At 33.8% G+C, this 14334-nt stretch overlaps 1 protein-coding gene across 1 annotated transcript; it reads right to left on the bottom strand.

The window, feature by feature from the left end:
- Window positions 1-9113: 9113 nt before the first annotated feature.
- On the bottom strand, window positions 9114-11485 carry LOC149927235 (very long chain fatty acid elongase 6-like). Its single transcript, XM_090159197.1, has 3 exons — window positions 11271-11485; window positions 10020-10582; window positions 9114-9880 (listed from the first exon to the last, which is right to left on the bottom strand). The coding sequence occupies exons 1-3, from the start codon at window positions 11307-11309 to the stop codon at window positions 9511-9513; spliced, it is 972 nt and encodes a 323-aa protein (XP_090015323.1). The 5' UTR covers window positions 11310-11485; the 3' UTR covers window positions 9114-9510.
- Window positions 11486-14334: the final 2849 nt, after the last annotated feature.

Genomic DNA, 14334 nt, shown 5'->3' with positions numbered 1-14334 from the left:
ACATGAACCTTTGCCTGCTCTCGCTGATTTCTCAACATAAGTTTCGGATGTAACATTATTACAGTGAAATGCGAATATTATGGTTATTATTATTACATCAAGAAAGAAATATTTATATTCCCAACTGCATCGAGCCTGGAAGGCACATAAATGGACGCTTCAATGCTGTTATATTTACTTCTGGTAACATTGATTCTGAAATCCACAGATTACTATAATGCTAAAATGAGCTTTGGCACTGATCAATTCAATTTGACATAAAGGTTGTAGCTTTTCTGTGGTAATTAGTTAATTCTCTGGTGTTTAAAATATAAATTTTAAATAAAAAAAATTAAATTAAATTAAATTTGTGTAAACCAACTCATTTAGTCAAAATCGTAACTGTTTTTATCGAAAGAGACACCAAGTTTTGCAGCATTTGCAATCTCGCGTATATAGTTAAGTGCACATACACAAATAAAAATGGTCTATTTCTATGGCTGGATGGAAGCGGTGATGCCAAATCGAGGGAAATCTCACATATCTAGGGAAATTTTGAAAAAAGCAAAAAGGGAAATCAAACCGAAAAATTCAAAGCGAAGCTAATAATTAAAATTATAAAATGAATTGGATTTCGTGATAAATATGATTACTTCTAGAGTTTTTGATGACTTTTAAGGCCTCCGAAAGTGTTGCTGCTTTTGACCAAGCCCAGTGACGTCACAGAAATAATAGCCACTAGCAATTTTCTAGCGCAAAATGTTTTAAGTATTTATTTTTAGGCGCGGTAAAGGAAAACAAAATATTATTTATACGAAATGTTGAGAAAAACCATATTTATTTTCTTTGTATGCTTACATACTTATGTTGTTATCTTTGTAATATTAAAGATTTTATACTTATTGATGATGTAATAACATAAACTTAGACAATATGTTGCATACGTGTGTTTGTTAGTCGAGATAATTACTAATATTAATGTGTTCGGTGACGTACAGTTTACGTCATACCCAAAGCGCCTGTAGCGGGGAAAAGTAAATTAAAAACATTATACCTGCACGAGTCCCCAAGGCCAAGAGAGGCTTTTAATGAACTCTTAATGACTTAAGCACATCAAGAATGTTTGTGTTCATTCAAGAAATGGATTTCAGTTAAAATTTAAGACGGGCAAATACTAAAACTTTAAATATAACTGGATTTCAGTTAAAATGTAACACGGGGAAATACTAAAACTTTAAATATAACTGGATTTCAGTTAAAATTTAACACGGGGAAATACTAAAACTTTAAATATAACTGGATTTCAGTTAAAATTTAACACGGGGAAATACTAAAACTTTAAATATAACTGGATTTCAGTTAAAATTTAACACGGGGAAATACTAAAACTTTAAATATAACTGGATTTTGGTTAAAATTTAACACGGGGAAATACTAAAACTTTAAATATAACTGGATTTCAGTTAAAATTTAACACGGGGAAATACTAAAACTTTAAATATAACTGGATTTCAGTTAAAATTTAACACGGGGAAATACTAAAACTTTAAATATAACTGGATTTCGGTTAAAATTTAACACGGGGAAATACTAAAACTTTAAATATAACTCGATTTCAGTTAAAATTTAACACGGGGAAATACTAAAACTTTAAATATAACTGAATTTCAGTTAAAATTTAACACGGGGAAATACTAAGACTTTAAATATAACTATTAATTATTGACGAAAAATTAAAAAATAATGACGCTTCAAGTGGTTTAAATTTCTTTCACATAATCACTGTTTTGACGTAATCAAAAAATGCTTAGAATTTCAATAGGAGTAATTTGAATACTGGTAATCGGTATAATTAAAATTCTGGCAATGGTCCCGAATTATTAAAAAATCCTGGAAATTGAAAGTATCAAGGTCTAAAGTTATTAATTTTTGGATTCGGTGGGGAAAAATCTATTACAAATTGATAAATTATATAAATTAAGTACCTTCTGTTATTTTATAACGAAAAGGCAAAGCTAAAATTTCTTGGTAGAGTGTACTAATGCTTTTTACACACAATCCTGAGGGATTTGTGGGTACTAAAATCACGTACCGTGTTGTTGAGAATAGCCGCCGCCGCCGCCGAATCTGACATCACGCATCAACCAAAAGGTTTAGAAGGGTCATTGATGTGGCAATCGATAGGAAAAATCAGATCCTCAATAGCCCATATTCATTTTGCCACTAAGGGGCCCACAAGTTGCTAATTTTAGTAGATTTTCAACTTAAAATGTACATAATCTTTTTAAATTAAGACCGACTTGGTTGAAAATTATATTTTTAATTAGTACTGATCATTTCTGAACTACGTTTTTGGTTTCATTAAGAAATTTTAATTTTAAGTGGTAACCCGCGTACGCACTATTGTCATATTTGAATTTCGTGCCAATTTATACAGGCGCCATCTAGCTCCAAATAACATGGCTACCTTATTTCCAAAACCAGGTAACTCGAAACATTCAATTTCGAGAAAATTTCTCTTGGGTTTATTAAGTACAAGATGATTGAAAATTGGTTCAAATTTAAAATATATTTAATGCATCGGGGGATGGTGTGTATTAATGTACGTGACATCTTGTTTCTATTAGGATTTAATTCCGCCCAAAAATGTGACGAACCGATTTTATCTAATCGGTTTTTCCTACATTCGACTCTGTTCATTAATTTATATCTGTCCTTGAAATTATTCGAACTGACAAACTATAACCACGAAAGCGGTAAATTTTCGATAATTTGCAACCCTTTGCCATAAACCCAACAAAATATCGAGTGGGCCAGCCACTCGATAAATCGGATTAAAAAAAACGATTACTTGATTTCTTAAAATCAAATAAAATCAATCAATTATTAAAAAAAAGTTTCATTTAAAAAAAAGCAATTTAAACGAGTTTTTATTTCTAAATTATAGAAAATAAATAGTTTTAAAATTAAGATTATTTTAGTAGTCATAAAATCATTTGTAATCAAAATAAATAGTTAGAAATCAGGGAAATCTTTGGTAAAGAGTAAAAAAATTAGGAAATCATGGCTTGGACAAAAAATTGGGAAATCATAAAATCACTGGGAATTGAAAGAATCTTTAGAAAACCGGGAAATCTTTGGTGAACAGTTAAAAAATTGGGAAATCATAAAATCACTGGGAATTGAAAGAATCTTTAGAAAACCGGGAAATCTTTGGTGAACAGTAAAAAATAAGGAAATCATGGCTTGGACCAACAATCGGGAAAACTTTCATGGAAATCTAAAAATTCGAGCCTATTTTCAAAATTATATAAAAAAAAATTAGGAATAGGGAAAATATTTCGTAATCACTAAAAAATTATGAAACAATGGCTTCGACCAAAGAACGGGAAATCTTAAACACCCAATATTATTTTGGAGACCATAGAGTCACTGAAAATCGGCAGAATTTTTAGAAATCGGGCAAATCTTAGGTAATCCGTAAAAAATCAAGGAAATCGTTGGTAATTTTATAATCAGTAAGAACCCTGGAAATCTTTTATGGAAGTCTTAAAAGGATTATTTTCGGAATCATAAAATCTTGGGAATCGAAAGAAATCTTTAGAAGTCGTGGAAATATTAAATCAAGGCTCCGAGAATAAACAATCGGGAAATCTTTCATGGAAATCTTAAAAAACCAAAATTATTTTCGAAATTATAAAATCACTGTGAATCGAAATAAATCTTCGGAAAACTTTGATAATCAGCAGTATAAAAAAATCTAAACCATGGCTTTGACAAAATAAAATCGGGAAATCTTAAAAATTCAAGTTTATTTCCCAAATTACTAAGAATCGAAAAAATTGGGGCATCTTTGGTAAATATTATAAAAATTGGTAAATTATGGAATCTTTGGTAAATTTTATAAAAATTCGTAAATCATGGCACCTTTGGTAAATAATTTAAAAATTGGTAAATCACGGCATCTTTAGTAAATTTTATAAAAATTGGTAAATCATGGCATCTTTGGTATATAATATAAAAATTGGTAAATCGTGGAATCTTTGGTGAATATTATAAAAATTGGTAAATCATGGCATCTTTGGTAAATAATATAAAAATTGGTAAATCATGGCATCTTTGGTAAATATTATAAAAATTGATAAATCATGGCATCCTTGGTAAATATTATAAAAATTGGTAAATCATGTCATCTTTGGTAAATAATATAAAAATTGGTAAATCATGGAATCTTTGGTGAATATTATAAAAATTGGTAAATCATGTCATCTTTGGTAAATAATATAAAAATTGGTAAATCATGGCATCTTTGGTAAATATTATAAAAATTGGTAAATCATGGCATCTTTGGTAAATATTATAAAAATTGATAAATCATGGCATCCTTGGTAAATATTATAAAAATTGGTAAATCATGGCATCTTTGGTAAATATTATAAAAATTGGTAAATCATGGCATCTTTGGTAAATAATATAAAAATTGGTAAATCATGGCATCTTTGGTAAATATTATAAAAATTGGTAAATCATGTCATCTTTGGTAAATAATATAAAAATTGGTAAATCATGGAATCTTTGGTGAATATTATAAAAATTGGTAAATCATGGCATCTTTGGTAAATATTATAAAAATTGGTAAATCATGGCATCTTTGGTAAATATTATAAAAATTGGTAAATCATGGCATCTTTGGTAAATATTATAAAAATTGGTAAATCATGTCATCTTTGGTAAATAATATAAAAATTGGTAAATCATGGAATCTTTGGTGAATATTATAAAAATTGGTAAATCATGGCATCTTTGGTAAATATTATAAAAATTGGTAAATCATGGCATCTTTGGTGAATATTATAAAAATTGGTAAATCATGGCATCTTTGGTAAATAATATAAAAATTGGTAAATAATGGCATCTTTGGTAAATATTATAAAAATTGGTAAATCATGGAATCTTTGGTGAATATTATAAAAATTGGTAAATCATGGCATCTTTGGTAAATATTATAAAAATTGGTAAATCATGGCATCTTTGGTAAATATTATAAAAATTGGTAAATCATGACATCTTTGGTAAATAATATCAAAATTGGTAAATCATGGCATCTTTGGTAAATAATATAAAAATTGGTAAATCATGGCATCTTTGGTAAATATTATAAAAATTGATAAATCATGGCATCCTTGGTAAATATTATAAAAATTGGTAAATCATGGCATCTTTGGTAAATATTATAAAAATTGGTAAATCATGGCATCTTTGGTAAATATTATAAAAATTGGTAAATCATGACATCTTTGGTAAATAATATCAAAATTGGTAAATCATGCCATCTTTGGTAAATAATATAAAAATTGGTAAATCATGGCATCTTTGGTAAATATTATAAAAATTGATAAATCATGGCATCCTTGGTAACCACAATTTGTACGATCTATCGTGTTTCATACTAATAATACGAATGTAAAAAGGGGTTAAATATACTTTATAGTATTTACTGTAAAGTAAATTTGGTCTTAACCAACTTGTTAAAATGGGAAAACAAATTTACGTGACTACCTTTTCACAGCCAACTTCGATTCGGTAACTCGTGTTCATAGTGCGACGGTAAAGAAAAAAATAAATTCCTTCCAGATACTGTAGACAGCTAATTAACTTACACTTTTCTATTACAAAATGTTTTAATTAATAATAATAAATAGATAATTTAGAGGAATCGATCAAAATGTAAACCACCATTAGCAAAATAAAATTAATAATAGTTCGTATTACTTAGGATAGATGGCGCTGCAGTTCTCCACAAAATAACGTGACTACCATCTTTTCAGCCCCCCTAGACTTTATAGTTTCACCTATTTACCCAATAAAGTGTTTCCACAGGTGCCGCTTTGGCGAAAAAGTTACCAGATAGTTCGTTGGAAGGTTGGGGGAAACGAACGAATTAGTCGTCCATACTATCTGGTAAGGGCAGAGGTAACGCATCCTACTGAACTTCCCCACGTCACTTCGCACCGCGGCGTTATAAAGTTTGTTCAAACTCCTCTCTCTCGGAAGAGTGTCAATAACATTTCATCGAGGTGGAAAAACTGGTTGTTCGCCAGTGAAAGGGTTGCATTTTCCCCGATGCCTTACAGACACGATATTTTCATCAAAATACAACAACTCCAAAGATAAATCTCAACTGCTTGGATTTTTTCACGCTAACGGATATGATTTAAACTTAGCTTCCTAGCGGTGGCTATATAAATTGTTTCTCTAATTTAACGCCTCTGTAGTTTTGAAAGCATCGTCTGAAAGCGAAAACCACGTAACGGTTTTGTCGGGCATTTTGAAAGATATTATTTTGATTATTTGAAATAATATTCCAGATTGCGTTGTATAAAAAAATTAATATTTTGCCTAATATTGGCATTAAAATCCGCTCGTATCGGAATTCATTATATAATTTAAATAACTCGTGTTTAAAATCGTATATCGTGTTATTTGGGTTTTGCCTTTAGGCGACGGCTCACCAAATATGGGGCTTTATAATTTTTGGTTGCTTTATTAGTGGGACGACACGACAAGCATTTTGATTTATTTAATTATTTACTTACTGATACAAGTTGTGAATTACAGTTAAGAAGTATAAAATAAAAATTAAAAGCAAAATCACGTACCACACTTTTGCCAAGATTATAAATGAACCGCTCGTTATTCTTGCTTTTGTTAGGATGACAGGCGTGGTATTGACCTCCCAAAGAACCACTACGGTTAGTAATATTGACACTAAGCGATAATGAATATCGATAATACTATTTATATAAAACCAATAACTTACCTAATTAGACGACTCACAGATACTCTGTAACAGCCATTTTTGAACACCAGGATGTTTTAATGTTGTTTACTTAATCCACTACCATTAATCTCATCTAGATTCGCTACTAAGAAATAACTTTTATTTCCTTTTTTCGTTCCACTTTAAATTCGTGTTCCGTTTTTTAAGAGTTATATAAAACGCCGTATTTTTCCAACATAACTACTGCCACCTATTATTAATAAACGACGTTAATTTAATTAATATTATTAGCGTTATAATTTGTAATAAATCTGGGCTTTTTAACACGCTATCGCTCGGGCCGAGCCAGGCTGTCGCTGGCGTAATGACCACTGCCTGGCGGCGGACGGTTAACGATATTTCACGCGTGGGAAGGAGTTCAAGATTCCGTTACCAGATGTCGCCGCGACCGCTTTCCTAATCTAAACTTCTAACCAATCCAAGCGCCTTAAAGTTCTTCAGATTATAATAGACAGGATAAGCCCGCGTTAGAAGCAAGTGTAGAGGGTGTGCAAGCGTCGGTTGATCGCGCGCTGACTCGACTCGCTGTACCCGTCCGGCCTACCCGTTTTGTGGGTCGTGCTTAACCTGTTACATATATCGCCACCACTTCCTAGATCCTAGTACGCTTAAATGACTCGCTATGAAAAATCAAGCTTATATAAAAATAAAACAATGGATTAGTCCTTGGGGATAGGACGTTTGCGTTATTAATTTTAAAGGGTTCAGATTGAGGTTAAGCTCAATACACTAGAAAGTCTATAGAGACCATATGAACCGTGCCAGATTTTTCGATTTGCATTATTTGTTAATTGGATTTCAAAGGTACAATCACTTAATTTTTTTAGATTGCTGTAAACCATGTTTTACTAATTATTATTTGATTGAAATTAATTTTATTAATGCTTAATACTTGATTATTAGTAAAATGTTTGTATTAATAATATAAGCATTATTTTAATTTTAATATTTATTTAATATTAATTGTAATTTGTCATTAAATTAGTTTTATTAAATAACAATTATTAATAAAATGTTCGTATTAATATGAAAATTGTTTTAACTTTAATATTTATTTAATAGCAATATTAATATGAACATAAAATTTATGTCAATATTATATGAAAGTACAATTTTGGTCAATATAACCAACTTAAAATTTATGTCAATATTATATGAATGTAAAATTTATATCAATATTATTTGAATGTAAAATTATGGTCAATATTATATGAACGTAAAATTTATTTCCATATTACATGAACAAGTAAAATTTTTCCATATTACATGAACAAGTAAAATTTTTCGATATTATAAAGTAAAAATTATATATCTGTATTATAAAAACCTAAAATTTGTCAATATTATATAAATGTAAAACTTATTAATATTATATGAATGTAAAATTTATTTCCATATTACATGAACAAGTAAAATTTTTCAATATTATAAAGTCAAAATTATATATCCGTATTATAAAAACCTAAAATTTGACAATATTATATGAATGTAAAATTTATACGAATATTAAATGAACAAGTAAAATTTATACGAATATTATATGAAAGTACAATATTAATATGAACATAAAATTTATGTCAATATTATATGACGGTACAATTTTGGTCAATAGTATAAACTTAAAATTTATGTCAATATTATGAACGTGAAATGTATGTCAATTAATATTATGAACGTGAAATTTATGTCAATATTATGAACGTAACATTTATGTCAATATTACATGGATGTAAAATTTAAGTCAAAAATATATTAACGTAAAACTTGAACAAGTAAAATTTATTTCCATATTACATGAACAAGTAAAATTTTTCAATATTTAAGTCAAAATGATATATCCGTATTATAAAAACCTAAAATTTGTCATTATATTTACGTTAAATTATGAACATTAAATTTACATCTATCACACAAACGTTTAATTTATATCTATCACACAAACGTTAAATTAATGTTCATATTTATAAGAACATTAAATATCAATTGTATGAATATTAATAAAATCACATTTTTAATTTAATATGTATATAATCTTGTGAATATGAAAAAACAGGGTATAAAAATGAACATTAATTAATTACTGGTACGTTGAGAAGGAGTTTAAATATAGGATAATTAATTGAAAAAGAGCCAGGAGTTCGAAAGCTCCGGGTTTTAAATCTGAAATATAGTTTAAAAGATCTCCATGCATAATTCTTCTATTCTTAACCGTCAAATATTAAGCCATGTACAATAATAACATTATATTTAAACAGGTATGTAATCTAAAAAGAGAATCAGTTTTTATGTAATCAAATTTTATTTTTAAAACCTTAATTTTTGCGTAATAACATCTTACAAAAAAAAGTCCATTGTATAGCGTATCAAAATTCGCGGTTCAAAACTAAAATCACACCTTTGACAAATGATTCGCTGAAATAACAAGAATTATGCGAGTGACTAATAAAACGTTCCTTGCTCTTCAGATAGGTGGAGCCACCTACGAGAGAACCCGCGAAAAATGAAAAGTACTCCCTCAACAATAAAAAAGCAGCTTTTGGAATTTCTCTGGGAAATCGGAAATAATACGTAGTTACGTTTTGCACTATTAACAGATGGGTATAATACTTCGGTTCGGTAGTAGAAAATATTTAGAAATTACTATTTTGTAAAGTACATTAGTAAAATTTTCTAAGATAACTGAATAAGTTCTAGTCGATTTTCTTGCCATTGGTTTGCGAATGGCCGTTGGTTTGGTAAAGATGGCCGTTGGATACGGTACCGTTGACGGCTTGGCTCTTGGCCAATTTTTCTCTGTCGTGACGTTTGACGTAAGCTTGGATGAAGAAGTTGAGGAAAAGGATGAAGTAAGAGACGTAGATCGCCATGGATAGGTTGGCCAAATTCTTCTTGATGTCGCATTGGTAGTTGTTAATACTGACGTAAAAGACGTAGCCGAAGACGACGGAACCCGCTACCATCTGACTGATCTGGAACATTGTGATGAACATGGAGATCCATTTGGGGACGCGGTACTTCAAGGCGCGGAAGGCGTAGTACGTGTACATCACCGAATGTACGCTGTGCCAACAGATGAAAAAAGACATTTAGTAAAATGGTAACGAAGAAATTAACAGGAGACCCAATACGGGAATGCTAGGAGGTGGTTGGAAGTTCAGGGTGGATTGATTTTACCCAAGGACGTCCCTGCTAGTCGTACCTGTAATTCATGACTATGATCCACCTCGCGGTCGAGGAATGGTCGGTGTAGCCGTACCAGAGGAAGGTGGCGGTGGCCAGATGGTGGTACCAGTGCAGGAAGATAAGTTTCTGCTTGCGCAAAATGATGAAGGCGGTGTCGAAGAACTCGGGCACTTTGGACAAGACGAACATGCAACCCCAGAAACCGCTGATCGGGTTGAAGTCGGCGTAGCTACGGTTGCAGACGGAGAAATGGAAGCCGTAGTTGGTCAGGACGTGCACGAACTCGGGCACGGTCCTCAAGGTCCCCATGATGCTGAAGACGGCCAGGGTGGCGTTCCAGGCGGCCAGGGCGTTGCGGAGTTCGTAGCGGGGTCTTTTCTGCATGAAGTGCCGGCCCCCGAAGATTCCCACCAAATAGACGATCCCAAGGTAGACGACCAGTTGCCAGTGGCGCTCCATCCAATCTCGCCAAGCATCTTTGTTGAAGTTCTCTTCGAAGGGGAAGATGAAGGCGTAGTTCGGAGAGTAAGCGAACGTCACGTTAGTTCGGAGCATGGCGTTGCTGGATGCTCGAGGTTCCTGTAAGCATCAGATAATCATTTCAGTCAAAAACTATTTTCTTTTAAAAGCAACTTACGCGTTGGCCACCGAGGCTAGTTTTTTGAACCTGGGAGTTTTTTTACCCAATAATAACTTTAGAATTCTAAAGAGCCGGGTAGACTTTTTTAAGTAAGTAGTCCCGATTAACCCTAAGGCTAAATTGTACGCAAAATCTAATATGTAATGAAGAGCGTGTAAAAATGTCGTCTTATAGGCCTAGGTTTTCTTCTGCCTGTCCCCCTTTAAATTAGGCCAACATGTTCAGTGGTTGGCCTACCACCAGGGTATTTGTGCTCCACTAAGTTAATTTAAAGGGGGACAGGCAGAAGAAAACCTAGGCCTTTAACTTGGGCCATTTCGTTGTATACTTCAAAATTTTTCTCTACCGTTCAAATTAATGGAACCTTCACGTGATTAATTAGTGTAGACGGGTTAAGCTAGCTCTAAAAAAACGCTTAGAGACAAGGCGTGTGATAAACAGTTTGTACGCTATTAAGCTACGTTTGCAATCTTACGAGGTTTACTTTATCTGTTACCCCAAAAGGAATTTGCAAGAATCAAGTCGTAATTAATGAAATCGAAATTCATTACGGAAACAAATCTAGTTTTGATTACAATTAATTTAGCGATACCTCGAGGCTAGAAAGGAGATACAACTTTTACTTACGTTTCCGATGGTAGATCTATTACGAACTAGTATTTCCATTCGAATACGCCCGAGTTTAAATATAAATATTGAGCTGATAAATGTACCTTTGGTCTCTTCACAATATTTACCATTTTAAAAATATTTTTTTTTAACCATCAGTAAATATTTTCAATTAAAACATTTATAGTAAAAAATAAAATTAAAAACCTAATGAAATATTCATGGTCCCTGCCCAAAAATCACCCGTCACCACTACCAAAGGCAGGCAATAAAATAATTTTATCTTAAGTAATAATAATAGATTAGTTTAAATGTATTGTCTACTACAAACACTAAAAATTCTTTAAAAAATAATTTCGAAATTAAAATAAAAAATTTAAAATAACAACATCCACTTCTACTTTAAAAAAAAAACGGCAACCCTGTTTTAAAATAATATATATCCAAAGAATCAAAGATCATGGATTACTTAACTAGCTATGCAATGACTAATGATTGGACGGACAACGTTTGGGGAATTAAGAGAGTAATTTGTAAGCTTGAGTGCTGAGTCCCTACGTTTTAGGCTTGAGTGCAGAGTCCCTACGTTTTAGGCTTGAGTGCTGAGTCCCTACGTTTTAGGCTTGAGTGCTGAGTCCCTACGTTTTAGGCTTGAGTGCTGAGTCCCTACGTTTTAGGCTTGAGTGCAGAGTCCCTACGTTTTAGGCTTGAGTGCAGAGTCCCTACGTTTTAGGCTTGAGTGCCGAGTCCCTACGTTTTAGGCTTAAGTGCCGAGTCCCTACGTTTTAGGCTTGAGTGCCGAGTCCCTACGTTTTAGGCTTGAGTGCCGAGTCCCTACGTTTTAGGCTTGAGTGCCGAGTCCCTACGTTTTAGGCTTGAGTGCCGAGTCCCTACGTTTTAGGCTTGAGTGCCGAGTCCCTACGTTTTAGGCTTGAGTGCCGAGTCCCTACGTTTTAGGCTTGAGTGCCGAGTCCCTACGTTTTAGGCTTGAGTGCCGAGTCCCTACGTTTTAGGCTTGAGTGCCGAGTCCCTACGTTTTAGGCTTGAGTGCCGAGTCCCTACGTTTTAGGCTTGAGTGCCGAGTCCCTACGTTTTAGGCTTGAGTGCCGAGTCCCTACGTTTTAGGCTTGAGTGCCGAGTCCCTACGTTTTAGGCTTGAGTGCCGAGTCCCTACGTTTTAGGCTTGAGTGCCGAGTCCCTACGTTTTAGGCTTGAGTGCTGAGTCCCTACGTTTTAGGCTTGAGTGCCGAGTCCCTACGTTTTAGGCTTGAGTGCCGAGTCCCTACGTTTTAGGCTTGAGTGCCGAGTCCCTACGTTTTAGGCTTGAGTGCCGAGTCCCTACGTTTTAGGCTTGAGTGCCGAGTCCCTACGTTTTAGGCTTGAGTGCCGAGTCCCTACGTTTTAGGCTTGAGTGCCGAGTCCCTACGTTTTAGGCTTGAGTGCCGAGTCCCTACGTTTTAGGCTTGAGTGCCGAGTCCCTACGTTTTAGGCTTGAGTGCCGAGTCCCTACGTTTTAGGCTTGAGTGCCGAGTCCCTACGTTTTAGGCTTGAGTGCCGAGTCCCTACGTTTTAGGCTTGAGTGCCGAGTCCCTACGTTTTAGGCTTGAGTGCCGAGTCCCTACGTTTTAGGCTTGAGTGCCGAGTCCCTACGTTTTAGGCTTGAGTGCCGAGTCCCTACGTTTTAGGCTTGAGTGCCGAGTCCCTACGTTTTAGGCTTGAGTGCCGAGTCCCTACGTTTTAGGCTTGAGTGCCGAGTCCCTACGTTTTAGGCTTGAGTGCCGAGTCCCTACGTTTTAGGCTTGAGTGCTGAGTCCGTAAGCTTGTTTGCATTCTTGAATTGTTTAATCTAAAACTTGCGCCGCTAAAACAACGATTAACTACTATTGATTAATTAATCTTTAGATTAATGCTAATTAAATTAATAGTTTCAGGCAACATTTATTGAGGAAAACCTTTCCTCATTTGTCCTATAACGGACGTCAAATTGAACGCTAATAACTAGCCTCGGGCATTCTATACTTTAATTAATTAATTTTTGTTTAACATTTAAACGCCGCTTACTGTACTATTCGAGTGTGAACGGCCAACCATTAAATATTTATTACCTCTTTTAAAATATGCTCGATTAGCACGAGCCGTGGTTTCGAGGAAAATACCCTTAATATACGCGGTAAAAGTATTCGGAGGGGAAATTACCGCGTAATCCTATTAAATATATATTAATAATAAAAATAATAATAATAATAATAATAATTATAATTATTATAATCAGCTAGACTAATACCCAAGGCACCACACTAGGCCCAAGTCATCTAGCGACTTTTATTACGGTGGAAGGGTTAAATTATATATCGACACAAATGTAAAAACAAATAGTAGCATTTCAATCTTACTCTTTTGATTATGAATGTCTTGAGTTTCGGACGATGGGATGACCTGCGCGAGATACTCCTGGCGCGATACAACGTCCAGGTCGGAGTGACACTGCTCAACCTGGCCAAAATTATGTCCCTAGGAATCGGCTCTTTGTCACTGAATTTGAGCCCCCAAGAATAGATTCGACCCCTATCACTGACCCCCTTTTAAGAAAAATGCGCCGCTGTTGGTCAAACCGTTCCTACAGGTCGCTCTACCAAAACTCAGCGGGGTATCTTCAACGTTAGTCCTAAAGGGGAGGGCCAGTATCAGTTTGGTTCGCCAAGAAATGTTCGAAGAAAGGTTTAGCAAGGTCACCTCGCGATATACAAAAACCGACCTTAAAGCACTTCCCGCAAACAAAATATTTGTAAATTGTGGAGAAAAAGTCGAAGAGTAACAATGAATATTTCGAATTTTCTTCGCGTATTTACGCGTTTGTCAAAACAAAAGGGTAATAGAGTAATTCGAACAGCGACTGATGGTGACTAAGGATCGAAAGAGTGGTCGAAGCGTAGAAAGGTGGCACCCAAACGCTCTCCTCAATCAGTTAGTTTTCTCTTTCCGTTTTCTCGCGAGCTATGGGCCAAATAAAACTCGATTTCGCAGTGGAACAATTTGAAACCAGTACGTTGCAAAATACACTCCAGGGTTTCATTTATGATTT

This window comes from Leiobunum rupestre, chromosome 9 (assembly GCF_980474605.1).
Source record: "Leiobunum rupestre chromosome 9, qqLeiRupe1.1.hap1, whole genome shotgun sequence".
Classification (NCBI taxonomy): Eukaryota; Metazoa; Arthropoda; class Arachnida; order Opiliones; family Sclerosomatidae; genus Leiobunum; species Leiobunum rupestre.
Note: the sequence above shows the minus strand (reverse complement) of the source record. Positions and strands in the feature narration are given on the sequence as shown.

Bases quoted from the DNA above. Each gene is read 5' to 3' on its own strand.
- LOC149927235 (XM_090159197.1), bottom strand. From the start codon at position 11,309: ATGGAAATACTAGTTCGTAATAGATCTACCATCGGAAAC. The intron at 10,583-11,270 runs GTAAGTAAAAGT...TGATGCTTACAG, and splicing joins ATAGATCTACCATCGGAAAC to GAACCTCGAGCATCCAGCAA. The intron at 9,881-10,019 runs GTACGACTAGCA...CTGTTGGCACAG, and splicing joins ATCATAGTCATGAATTACAG to CGTACATTCGGTGATGTACA.